The sequence below is a fragment of the Schistocerca gregaria genome, chromosome 5 (genome assembly GCF_023897955.1).
Source record: "Schistocerca gregaria isolate iqSchGreg1 chromosome 5, iqSchGreg1.2, whole genome shotgun sequence".
NCBI lineage: Eukaryota > Metazoa > Arthropoda > Insecta > Orthoptera > Acrididae > Schistocerca > Schistocerca gregaria.
In genome coordinates, this window is record NC_064924.1 from 257,987,732 (window position 1) to 258,001,414 (window position 13,683).

The 13,683-nt window shown below is 39.8% G+C and overlaps 1 protein-coding gene across 1 annotated transcript; it reads left to right on the forward strand.

Moving 5' to 3' along the window:
* The first annotated feature begins 5,714 nt into the window (after nt 1-5,714).
* Nucleotides 5,715-10,437, forward strand: LOC126273311 (ejaculatory bulb-specific protein 3-like). The gene is made up of 2 exons (XM_049976855.1): nt 5,715-5,910; nt 10,241-10,437. Exons 1-2 carry the CDS (start codon nt 5,715-5,717, stop codon nt 10,435-10,437), a joined length of 393 nt encoding a protein of 130 aa, XP_049832812.1.
* Nucleotides 10,438-13,683: the final 3,246 nt, after the last annotated feature.

The window sequence follows — 13,683 nt, forward strand, 5'->3', positions numbered from 1 at the left end:
TAGAGAGCTTTCCAAGACGTTCAAATAATACATATGGCCTGACCTTCAAAAATTCTATATAACCACCTCCTGGTCCTGAAGCCTTGTCATATTTGAATTGCTTTACTGCAGGTTCTACTAGCGGTGTTGTTATCTCCTGGATTTCTGTGTCACGTTCCTTTCCTGCAAACGAGAAAATGTCGAAATTCTGATCCATCTTCCTTCAGTAGTACTCCATAGTATGCCTTCCGTCTGTCTAAGTTTATCAGCTGTAAGTTTACACTATTTCTGTCAGTTGCTCTAGCTGTTTTATCACCTTCCGTGATTCTCTGGACTTTGAGCTCCCTATGTTGTTATGAATTTATTAACATTTAAGGTCGTACATAGCGCTTTTTACTCTAATTACTGCTTCTTCCTCTCCCTTAAGTCTTACATACACACTTTTATCATCATCGTATACTATGGTTGGTAAAATTTTACTCCATTGCAAAAACAGTTGTTTTGTCAACTGCTACTTCTTTGAAAACTGCACACCGAAGTATATGGATATAATGAAATGCACTTTCTGGTCCTCCGTGAACTCTACAGTCGCCACCCTATACCATAAAGAATTATAGATTTTATTTACTTGAAGTCTCTGTTTTGGTATATTTATCGATCTGTTTGGGTTGAAATAAGCTGTTCCATGACTTAAAACTGTATTGTTCACATTTTTCTAGTAGTGTCTCTCTGTTATCACTTACAGTACAATCACCAAATTAGCCTACAACCTTGCGAGCATCTTCATCCTTTAAAATCTCCTAAAATATACCACTCCTTCGTATTGCTACTACCATCTAGGAGGTTTGTCAGATCATTATAGAAATTAATCAGTAGTTCTGTAAGATTTCTTCGTTGATGAGTAGCACGAATTGCTTCTCGTCCCATCATATCCCACATGTGCTCTTTTAGCGACAAGTCCGGAGATCGTACTGCCCAAGGAAATTGCTATACGTCTTGCGGTGTCCCATGGTCAGAGTCTGGGAGACCAATATCCACTTGGAACAAAATATCACCTTATTGTTACAAAGCAAAGCAAACAACATATTGCACGTTCTGAGCACTCTTTAGCGTCCTCACCAACGACAACGAAAGTGAACGAGAGATGTAGCTTACTACACCTCAGACCATAAGGTCTCATATGCGGCCAGTGTGTCTTGGACGATTGCACTATACGATCAACGCTCAAGATATCTAGGACGTATGCGCAAGTGAGCATCACTCGCATGCAGGCAGAATCGGCTTTCACTGCTGAAGATCACAACACTCCACTATATCTTGCAAGTGATGCTCCGATGGCACCTGTCGACCCTTGCTTTGCGATCCGGTGGCGTGACTGTAAGACAGCTTAGAGGTGTGGTTGCCTGTAGTCTCACTCCTATTAGCCAGTTCACAACAGTTCATGTTGACACTTCTGGGCTCACAAGGTCTATCATCGGTCCTGTAGTAGCTGTAAGATCTCTCCCTGGAGTTTTATAAAGTGGCAGAGGAATATCTGTGTGCTTCCCAGATTTCTTCAAGGAAACGTATACCCTCCCCCCCCCCCCCCCCCCCTCACTCCTCATCACACATGAGAATAATACTATACGACAATTCTGGCTGGTGTCTGTGCTCCGTGGACGTCCAGAACCTGGTCTAGGAGGGTGAGAATGTTCACGTGACCACTGATTCCATCACCATTACTCAACTGACACAGCATGCTAAACTTGTGCGGCAATTCCCTGAAAGCACCCCTCCACCACTCGAAAGGTCACAATAGAACAACTTCCAAACTCGCCCATTTGCCTGTAGGAAGCATTAGTGCGTCTCTTTGGCATGGTGACTTGTTTGTTTTACAAGTTTTCATCCCATTGTGCCTTGTGGCACTAAATATTCCATATTAAAGGGTAGCCACAGGTGGCATTCTGGTAGCTATGCCAGTACACTATCTTTTGGCAAGAGACGTTGGAAGCATTATCAGTACATCTGATACTCCACTGGTGGCATATGCCGTCATCGGATCAGAATCTAAGTCGTCTTTCCAAGTGCACTAATTCATTTACGGCAGTATATACGTCACAACAAAAATATGGTTGTGGGACAGAAATGAAAGTTGTTATGTTTGTTTCTTCATCTGAAAGACGATGTTTATTCAGATATCTTTCCAGTTGCGTGAGAGTGAGAATGCAGATCAGGTTTGCTCTAAATATACGCTGTAACGGTCGTGCGTGTTTGTTACCTTTAGGATAGGGCTTGGTGATTTGCCATTAAGCAAAAAGGACACAATTATCAAGATCTCGCTGTCTTTCGAGAATTCCTCTTAATAGGGCCACGAAAAGTTAGATGTTTCTTCTGCGATACCAATGGCAGGATGTGGCCACTGTACATGAATGCCTGAAAGAAGACCAGTCTGGAACGACAACCATCGTTTTGACGTATGACTCTGGCACGTTGTACTGCAACTGCAGCAGCAACGTGAGCAGCATTCGTACCACTGTAACACACCGAAATGTTACAAACTGTTAAGTGCAAGGACAGCTTCGGGCCAGATACCCTGCAAGGTGCATACCACTCGCCCGAAACTACCACTATTTGCGATTTCAGTGTAGTTGAGAAAGAGAGCTCAATGAGCGCTACGCTTGAGGTTTGTTGTGTTCTGTGCTGAAAAATGTTCTAACTCGGCGCCAGTAATGGTCGTGAATTTGTTAGAACGACACCAATTGACGGCCTGGAACCCACCTGTCTGCGTGCTAAACGGCTAGAGGAATGGACTGGGAAGCGATTTCGTATGACAGCAGATTCACTCTCTTTGCCGTCCCACGCACCCTAGTACATATTTGTACATCAGTCTGGTGATTTGACCCATTCTGCGGCCATTAATGAACAGAATTCCAAGGGGCTGTATCCAACACAATGCCCCCGACCACATATCGCTATTGTAACCCAACGCGCCCTGCCGTGTGTCCACATGTTGTCTTGGTCCGCTGGTTAACCAGATCACTCGATCACATATGGGTCATCATCAGACATCTTCCAGCTTCATCTACAATCAACATTAACCGTCCCTGTATTGACAGACCAAGTGCCATAGTCATGAATTCCACTCCACAAATTAACGTCTGACACCTGTCAAACACAACGCAAGCGCATTTACGTCCTTGTCTTCTACATGTGATGGTTACAACGAATATTAATGTAGCAGTGTCTCACAGTTGCTTTGGCGTATCTCGAGCTTATATTAACCTCTGATCTTGTTAAGTTACACACATACCTAGACAAAATTATTTCTGATATTTCATTACTCAACATTAATTAATTTTTGTATTGCGGTTTTTTCCGTCGGTGTATATACATTTCCCTTTTCCTCATTGCTTCATTATTATTACTTCTATACTTAAAATATAACTTTTTTAATTACTAAGCTGAGAAATAACTTCGTAACAACTACACGAGAAAAGTCTTATTATATAAATAGAGAGAGAAGGCATTAGGAGATAGTAAATAAATAAGTAAATGGAGATATTGAAAGATTTAAAAAAATCAACCGAATATTTCAGTGATGGAGCTTGCCTGACATTTACATTGCATGTAGCTCAATCTAGCGCTAACGGATGTGGGACGTGGGTTCCCGTCTTTGTACGGTAGTTCTAGGAAGTCCTACAAGTGTTTGGATGTTAGTCCACATGTTTAGTGGACAGAGTGACGCTGTCACACAAGCAAGACGCGTCTATCACAATTAACTGACCTTCGGAAGTTCCATTTACTCAAAATAAATGGCGAGAAAATAATTTTTAGATTCCAAGAGAGATTAAAAAATAAATTATTTTTGCAGAATCTGTCTTCTGACTGACCTACGTGACTCAGATGGAGAGAAATATAAACTGGAATCTCTTTGATAATGTATGGCAATTGTAATAACACATCTCATTTAATTTACTTGTAGCATATTGGATGGCAATGCGCAGCTACTTATTATGATCCGATAAAATTACAAAGTTTTACAGAGCTAGTTTTTTTTTTCTTTTTTTTTTCTTTTTTTTTTTTTTTTTTTTTTACGTGGTCACCAGCGACGGACATCTGTAGCACTGGACAGTCGTAAGCAAATAGTATCTTACATTGATCCACTCATCAAGCATGTGGGTAGCGTACACAAGGTATGATAGAACCTATGCGAATGGTTCGATAATGCACTACGAAGATCAGAAACAGGTCATCATTTAAATAAATATAAACCTCGGTAGAAGTTTGACCGTTTTATGATTTTATTGCGTCTCGCTTTATTGTCCGCATATTTTGGGCGAATAGAAATGAATCCTTTGCACAATGCAATTGTCATAGATCTCCATACAACGAAACTTTTTCGGCAACACCACAAATTACTGAACTAAATAGCAAGAGATTCTTCCTTAGTGATAACTTTATTTAGCCGAAACGATGGAGTCAAAAAATTATAAAAACTAATAGAGCTGCCTTATAATTTTCAGAATCAACTTTCTAGTTACAGACAAGTTTCATAAAAAAAAAAAGCTATATTCTCTAACTACTTTCCCATCAACGTACTCCAACGGCCAAATAACCAAATAAGACGAATTACGACATAGTTTGGTTGGTGATTCATAACGAAATGGTTCAAATGGCTCTGAGAACTATGTGTGAGGTCATCAGTCCCCTAGAACTTGGAACTACTTAAACATAACTAACCTAAGGACATCACACACATCCATGACCGAGGCAGGATTCGGACCTGCGACCATAGTGGTCACGCGGTTCCAGACTGAAGCGCCTAGAACCGCACGGCCACACCGGCCGGCGATTCATAACACACTCTAACGAGGCATAAAATAATTGTTTTACTTTTCACTAAAATTAACGCTTACATATTTTCCTTTATTAAACAATACAAAAAAATACAAAATCATTGTTGCTGTACACTTAAGAATAAAAACGAAAATTTCTGTAGCTATTGACAAAAAACATTTCAGTTAAAACAGGTCCTCGCACTTACATAAATCTTTGTTCGTACGTTAGGATGAGTCTAGAACAGGTATTAGTAGATACCTATTTGCTCTACAAAGTACTGCCTAAAAACGTTCGTTTATCGTGGTGCCTGCAGATTTTGCACATACCTGGTCATCAATGTTTCATCATATTTACACCTATATTGTCCTGGATATTATTCCCGTACGTAATTTTTTGTTATTAACCGAGAACAATTTATTTATCTTTTCGCATGGAACACAAAGTTCGACGTCTCATTGCATTCCGTGGAGCTGAAGTTTGCTGAGCTCGATTCAACTATGTCTACTCTCACATAGAATATTTTACGTTAACTCTGATAATGTAACATTAGTATAATTGTGGATGAGAACGGTTTTGTCATTGGTGCCTTTTCTCTGTGATGAAAAGTAACTGCAAAGAGCGTAGCATATTTAAGAAAACCGCACCGCGCTACGTGTACTGCTCATTAAAAGTCTCGATAATTCTGTTGGTTTCCATTCTGTAGGACACTCGTGGATTAATTAATACAGTGAGAACTGCCTATTCAAGGTCTTGGGAGCTGAGAAACACCCATGCAGGCTTCGTATTATCGTAGATGCGAGTGCTAGTTCTTCCCGATATCCCGCTACCCCACCATGTATTCACTCGTCAGAGCGGCGGTATAAGAGGAGCTCACCAGATATCGCAGATCACAGTCAGTGCGAAAATCCCCAGGAGTCATGGCGAGAAACCTGATCTTCTACTGCTGCCTCGTGGCCGTCGTTACCATTTCCGTGCAAGCCGAGCCGCAAGACAAGCTAGACAACTTGGACGTGGACGAGATCCTCAACAACGACCGCCTCCTGAAATCCTACATCCAGTGCATGCTCGATGCAGATGATGGGAAGTGTACCACCGAGGGCAAGGAGATCAAAAGTAAGTGCGGCAGCTAAACTTTCTTCTTTATTGTGCCTGCCTCACTTCTTTCTTCCACTATTCACCAACCTCTTTTGAAGTTTTCCTGGTAGCTACAGAGAAACGATTAAATAATACGCTCACAGAATATGGTGTAGCATTCTGATTTTCAAAACGACCAAATCATGCTGGATATTAATAACTACAAAGTCTGCACTGTTTACTTAATAGATTTTATGGCATGTCTTCAAGAGACAGATCATGTGATGTCAAGAAGACGTATTATTTCGTCCTCTTCACAACAATCTTACACTCACTTATAGCATTTGAGTGTTCTATCATATTCAAAATTTAATGTCGTGCTCAGAAATGTTCTTAGCAATTAAGGTAATGTTTTATAGAGCTTACAATTCGCCTTTTGTTTTAATCTAAACAAAGAATCAATGACAGTTTGGATAATCACTATATTTTCTACTACCCTGATTTATACCTTTTGTTCAAACCCCCACTTATTCTCAATGCTGTATGAATTAGTGTCCTGCCAAATATGTGATACCTCTCCAATTTCCACCTCTTGCAAACTCTTTTTGACTTTCTCTTGAACTTTTCGCACAATGACCGCCTCTAAGTGAAAAAGAATCAGCATTGCGTCTTCTCTCGGCGAACCAAGTTTTCATCAGCTTTGCAATAATCTCCTTCCATTCGTCGTTTCAAGTTGTTTGTGCCAAAGTGAACGATTCTTTTGATACATATAAATGTACAGATGTTTCCTTTCCTGTCGGATAGTCTTATACGATGACGTTCCGTACAACATCAATACCCTACGTATACTTTAAAGGCTCAATTCCGAAGAAAGTAATTATAGCACAGCCTGTTGTTTAGTATTAAGTATTATTCCATCGTTTTAAGATCCAGATTTTGATACTATACTTTACTAATATAATATTGTTTATTTACCTGCGAATCTAATATATTTAATCGGACAACAACCCAAATGGCCAAGTTGTTGCCCAGTTCCAAACTGTAGAAACAATAATTCATTGATTAGAAGAAGACAACCTGCATTGTATGCGTCCCTTAAATTCTCCATAGGAAAACCTTTGGAGAAAAGTCTTGCTTTAATACTTGATGTGTCTTTGACACTTCTTCCTACCATTTACTTGATTTGTAAATCGTTGTATAGAGTACACAAAATGAGTGTTAAATGTAACACTTTGAGATTATGTTTGGGGCAATTAGCGAAACACGAAAACTGACTTTTTGGGAAAGTGTTGTTTAAACATATCCGTCACCGCACGTTTACTGGAGCTTTAACGTGCACCAGCTCCTCTCCGTCATGAAGTCTCTTTCTTCACATCGTATGACTACAGCACCCAGGTGACGAATTTAACTGAAGGTAGTTCTTGTCTGGGCATTAAAGACGGAGCTAGGTAAGGCTTGGATGTGCTGAGATGGCTCAGTGTGGCCCCATCCAGCATATAATTGTAACGACTCACATTTAGAAAAGTATTGGACTTGAATTCATTTTTACACAGCACCCTCCGAAACGCTAGTTGATATAATTCTCTACAGACATGTAGTGCTCTTTAAAGCTACCAACTTGTTGAGCTTATCGTTAGTGATAGCAACGTCTTTAACGTTTATCAGTCATTGCAGTATTTTCCTCCGAAGAAAATTTTTGAAGGCTGTACTCTCAACCGGTAAAATCATGGAGACGATCTTCTGGGTTATTTTGTTTGATGTCCCCCCTCATGGAACGACCCTCTCTGAAGTGTTTCCTGCCACCCTCATGAAACTAAAGAAACGACATCAACGTGTTCGTTACCATAAAAAAGGCAACGAACTTCTCGCTTTCCATGACAACACAAGGCTGCCCATCCAAGAGAATTTGACGAAACTGCGTTAGGCTGTTCCTCCTCATCGGCCCTACAGCCAGGATCTCGCACCTCCCGACGTCCATCTTTTTGACCCAATGAAAGAAGCATCCAGAGGGAAAAAGTACGTGGATGATGTGGAAGTTACTGACGCAGCAAGACATTGGCTCCGACGTCGAACAGGACAAAGGCACGATATGGGCATAAAGGGCCTCACAGAATGGTGGTGTAAGGTCGTCCTATTGAACACAGATGATGTTAAAAACAGTGTTTAGCAGTGGAATGAGTGGGGAATAGTACATTCTATTGCAACCATAAAAAACTCATATTGATTTCAGAAAGAAATTGTGTTGCATTACTTATTGAACGGCGCCCATATAAAAGAGATTTGTAAGGACTTCACAACTCTAGTGGTTTTAGTTCAAAGAAGCTTTCGATTTTCACATTCTGCTTGACTAGAAACATTCATGTTTCACGAATCATTAATGGAGAGGTCCTCGGAAACAGGGTACAAGCTCGTGATTATCAAGAATAGCGAATAAAATTATTCTCAAGACACATGTAGAGTGGATAACAAGTTTCACAAATATCAAGTGCACAATATCGGATTCTACCCCACATTTAATTTAGGGGCTGGCAGAATGTTTGTTTGACTTTCTTTAGACTGCGACATCTGTTTTTAGACAGACAGAACATTTATTTAGCAAAGAATTTTTACTAAAGAAAAGTCGTCAAACAGCCGTAAATTTTCAAATGTTATTTTATTTAGAACACCGTTTAGGCATCTCATTAATGCCATCCTCTACCCTATGCATTCCATGGTTACAGAATCAAATACATTGACAGACGCTAAACTGGAGTCAGTAAAACCAGCATTCCGCGAATTTTTTGTGGAACTTGACAACATCTGAGCACACTTTTCTCGGACTGCAGGTGATCACAGTTGTAAAAAAAATTCGAAATCCAGATACTTATGGTTCCCTTTATGCATGTATCAGAGTATCTGCTTCTGTTTACATGGAGAGCACAGGGGCTGAAAATGGCGTTAATGAGATGCCGAAACTTGTTTTCTAATTAAGATAATATCTGTAAGTATACGGCTGGTTGGCGACTGACCTCTGTCCACGATGGATCAACTGGGACAAAAAGCTGGCTGATACTGCTTAGCGGTACATATTATATACTGATGTAAAGACAGCAGTTGAACTGCACCACTGACCTGCTCACTGGAGCATCGCCTGCTGTACAGATAATGTATATTGTATTCTGGGCACTGGCAGTGGATGCAGTTTGCCAGTCGCACACTTCTATGGCTCCTAATTACCTCAAAATAAGTTAGAACATGAGTCAATATTCCTGTTTCCTTACTAGCCAGGGACAGAATTTGAAGTCAAGTGTTCTCCCATAATGAAGTAATTTGCTGTATGTCATACGCCACAAGAACTAAACAAACATCACTAAACTAAACAAAATAACTCTGTTACAGGTAATCGACTTCATGGGCTCCTGGAAGTGAAATCAATAATTATACATTTACATTCTCGACTGTGGCTATCGATATCAAAATCTTATGCTCGAGCACCTGAGAGATATGTCTTTCATGAATCCCAATACGGATGTGCACTTGGTGAATCCCTGGGTTGATGACCTTGTTCACATCATATTCAAATATCTTCTGGACACATGGCGTCCTTGTTAGCACTCAGATGACGAATTCAAGTGGCATTTACAAAAACATTACTTCCACTACACAGGTCTTCAATGTGCAGGTAAACTCCTAAAGTTCATACTCATTTGAAAAGACTATTCGGAAGTTTCCAGTTCCAAACTCCCCCCATGCCCCCAGATTCTTAAAACTTTGATAAACAAAAATATGTCTCTGATTTTCGATGGCAGCAATGCAACGGCCCTCCAGTGAGATGATTATTCAAAGCTCAACGGATGACCATTATATGTGTCCGTCGTACTTCTTATTAAAAGTATGTCCTTTTGTCATCTTCTGTCACCAAAACTTTTTCTCAAGGTACACTATTTTCAAATAGTTTTCACCCCAACAGAGAACAGCCTCCCGCTCCCTTTGACCACACTGCAGAGCTCTGTCAATTTGATGAGCATAATTTGCCGTCGTCATTCTCTGCCCTCTCTCCCATGACATTAAATGTACGTCCTGCAGAACATGACAACTCTTTTTACAGCCCGCTTTAACTGATAGCGGCTTCTGCGGTACTCATGCTCCACTTGGCCGCGTTTCTGTCAGTGCTCAACCATAAGTAACTCCTGGTCCTGCAGTACTACAGGAATTGTCTGTACAAGGTGTTAGCCAGTACCACCCAATTAAATGATTAATAATCCCATTGTGCATGGTAAACTGTGTTTTAATATAAATATAAATTTACAAAAATATGAAATGTAATTAGCAAAATCTTGCCGCCTTACAAAGAGACTGTTTCACAAGATTTTCTTTCACACTTCTACAGGTAGGCTCCCAAAATTGTTGGCGACGGGATGTGGTGACTGCTCGCCTAACCAACTGGAGAGAGCTGTCAAGAGCCTGAAGCACATCACAGAGAAGCACCCTGCAGAGTGGACCAAGTTGAAGGCCAAGTTCGACCCCACGGGCGAGTACACGAAGAAGAACGCCTACACCTGGAAGCAGTACGGCGTCACTCTCTGAGCGCCACTCCAGTCCGATTCGCCTCTGAGCTGTCGCAGCTCTCGTACACATTTCACAAGCAAATCCTGTCCCTTTCCAGAAATTGTCCATTATGTTGACGTCATGTGTCAACTCCATCCTATTTGGTTACTCACCGGAATTTCTTAGCTTGCACTTGTTCACAATGTTACTATTATTATGATAGGAAATAAACGTTTCTTGTTAAATTTGCATTTCATTGTTTGGTAGGTGGGATGATAATTCCTGCGTCATAATATGAACCCTTCACCAAGTACCACTTTCATATAACTTGTTTGAATCGTAGCGTATAGCAGTGGTTCCAAACGTGCAATTAATCACCCCCTGAAGACTAAAATGATATTTTTTGAGGGGTGAATATCCAATCGTTCAATACTGTTTCATCTGTGAAACTAAATTATTTTAAAAATATTATTGCTACTATCACTATTTACTATCGATGTAATAATGGTTCGGTATGTTACCAAGAAATAAATTTTTTTCTTATATTAGCATCAACATGTGACACAATGTGGTGGACGTTACAGCTACATACACTTTGTAATTTGTAATACGCATCTGTGGCAGTAAAGTTGAGGTATGTACTGACCACAAGTATCTCCGAGTGGTTGGTAGTTATTGCAGTGGATCACGAGTTGCTTCTTTATCTATTTCGCTATAGATAAAGGGACTAATTTACAGTGCATCCCAACTCTATAGAACGATACTTATTAAGGCATGAAAACCCCAAAGCATTCTAAATGACGCTGAGACAAGTCATTTAGTATACGACACATGGAGTCGCAAATATCGAGTAAGATCCCAAAATTAGATTAGAAATTTGATCATATGACGTCAGCAGATGACGTACCTCGCAGCACTTGTAGCTATTGGGCGTGTGCGTGAAAGAAGGATTGCACGACCAGTTGCTTGCTTTCGAAAACACGGTGAAAAATTTAAATCTTTTTGGGTTTTATCTTGCATTTCTTTTCTGTTGGCTCTTCCTATTTTGTTTATAAAACATTATTTAGTACAGAAACGTAGGTTATTTACTGCTAACGACGCAATTGGGGGCCTTATACTTATTTACTCGTGAGGGAATACATTAGGTTTTTGTTGTTGTGTACTTTGGAGTATTCCAGCGGAGTGCACCAGACTGGAAAATATAAAATTTAATCTTACCTCAGTATAACCATAGAACTCTCTATCACAGTGGAAAAAAGCCTCCCTAGCACACCCGAAATTCGAACCCTGAGCTTAAGTAGTGCAAGAAGGCACCGACCCACAACGACTTGGACACTTGGGTCTACAACTGCATTTTTAGGGAGGAAGTCATGTAGTGATCTCACAGCCCAACATTAGTCATCCACTTTTTAGGTACTTCTCTACATTTGCGAGCAAATTGTCTCATATTAAGTTATTTGTCTACATGTCATCTACATTGCTTAGGGAGTGTCTAAACGTTAACAAAAAACTCTCTGTATAATGGTACTATAATGCTGTAGGAGCTACACAGTATTATTATTATTATTGTTGTTATTATTATTATTTTCATTTAGGCCGCTAGAGTACGAAGTGAAGCATACACTTTATGTGAGTTTTTCTCTGGCGCCACTCTTCTTTGAACTTCTCACCATGCATCTTCTTCCTTTCTTCCGAGTAAAGCGCTTTCGTCTTAAATTTCTTTTCCGCTTGTGATGAGTGTTATGTTCTTAACGCTTTATGTGTATCCCAACATCTATTTAGTTCGTCGGCTGCCCGATATCTCTTACGCGTGTCAGATTTCAGCCGACTTTTTCATGTCTTGTACTAAATCAGATATCTGTTCGGTCTCTTGCCTCTTCTACAATAACCTTCTTCAGTATTATCGGGACACAGGATTTTTCTGATTAGTGTTCTCTTTAGGATCTTGATATGATCAACGTTTCTGATGCGTATAAGATTTCTCATTTGGAGTTTTGTACTGTCTGAGTTCTACATTACCTAAGACTGTGAGAAATAAGCAGTGCCAATTATTCCATTGATTCATTAGTGCGTGGTTCAATAATTCAGCTACAAAAAATAATAATAATTTTCCGTCAGCTGATTTTATATATATATATATATATATATATATATATATATATATATATATATATATATATATAAACTTTTCGTTCTAAATTTTAGTTAGATGGTAATGTTTATGGTGATGAGGGCGTGCAGCAGAGAAGGAGTAGGGGTTACCAGCTAATATTTTAATCGGGGATAATGGTGTCAAGAAGGCTGTGAACCATTGTACCATACATTAATCTCTCAATTAAAAGTATGAAAACAAAAAATAAGTAAAACAACTGATCCGTGATGCACACCATCGAAGTTATAAATATATGACGTATAAGGTGTTTCTACATCTTGCTTACAAAATACTCTCGTGAAGTATGCCTAAGGGAGCAAATAGTACCTAACTAAATACCATACGGCGAAGACTTTACGTGCTTCGGGGAAACTTGTGAAATAATTTTTTCGCTATTCTCTGCTCCTATTGGATAGGAGAGTTACCATAATTACTACCAAGAAACTAAGTTGTTGATAATATTCAGTGTTTAGGTACACACGAAACTTAAACTGTGGAAGTGTCGTCCTCCACATTTGATGCCTCTTCTGCAACTGACCAACTGCATTCGTACCATTAGTGTAACAGTTTCTACCACTGAACTTCGCTATATCTGTCGATATTTGTTTGTATTAATCCAATCTGTAACAACCATAATACAGACTAGATGTGAAAATGTTGGAATTAATGATTTATTTTGAATGAATACGTGCAACTCTGCTGAGTCTGTAGGGTTCAAATATATGCTGATTTCCTCTTCCTGACGTCACAGTGACTCCGAGTCGCCGGGGAAAAAACATCTTGTAAGGAGAGAGTCGGAACTCTCCATTGCATAAAGCCATATATCCAACTTAATACTATTCTTTTTCATTGTACAAGCACTCAGATTTCGATTGTAACAATCTGAGGGCGAAACTTGGTAGCGTGATTCTAAGCATTTTTGTGAGACGTGGGGTGTTTACAAGAGTTGAAGTAGTAGTGTCGGTCGAGAGTTCGGAGACAGACAACATGTCACGTCGGTGATGGCAGATCTTACCACACTCAAGGCCTGATATCATTGATATAGCCATGAGAGATCTAGATGGCTTAACTACAGTTGAAGGTGAAATTAAAGGTAAAATTCCCATGCATAGCGAAAAATTATTGCAGTGTTA

What these genes read in the sequence shown, in the direction of transcription:
- LOC126273311 (XM_049976855.1), top strand. Translation starts at nt 5,715, where the DNA reads ATGGCGAGAAACCTGATCTTCTACTGCTGCCTCGTGGCCGTCGTTACC. An exon ending in CGAGGGCAAGGAGATCAAAA is followed by an intron (nt 5,911 to 10,240) that starts GTAAGTGCGGCA and finishes ACACTTCTACAG; the next exon opens with GTAGGCTCCCAAAATTGTTG.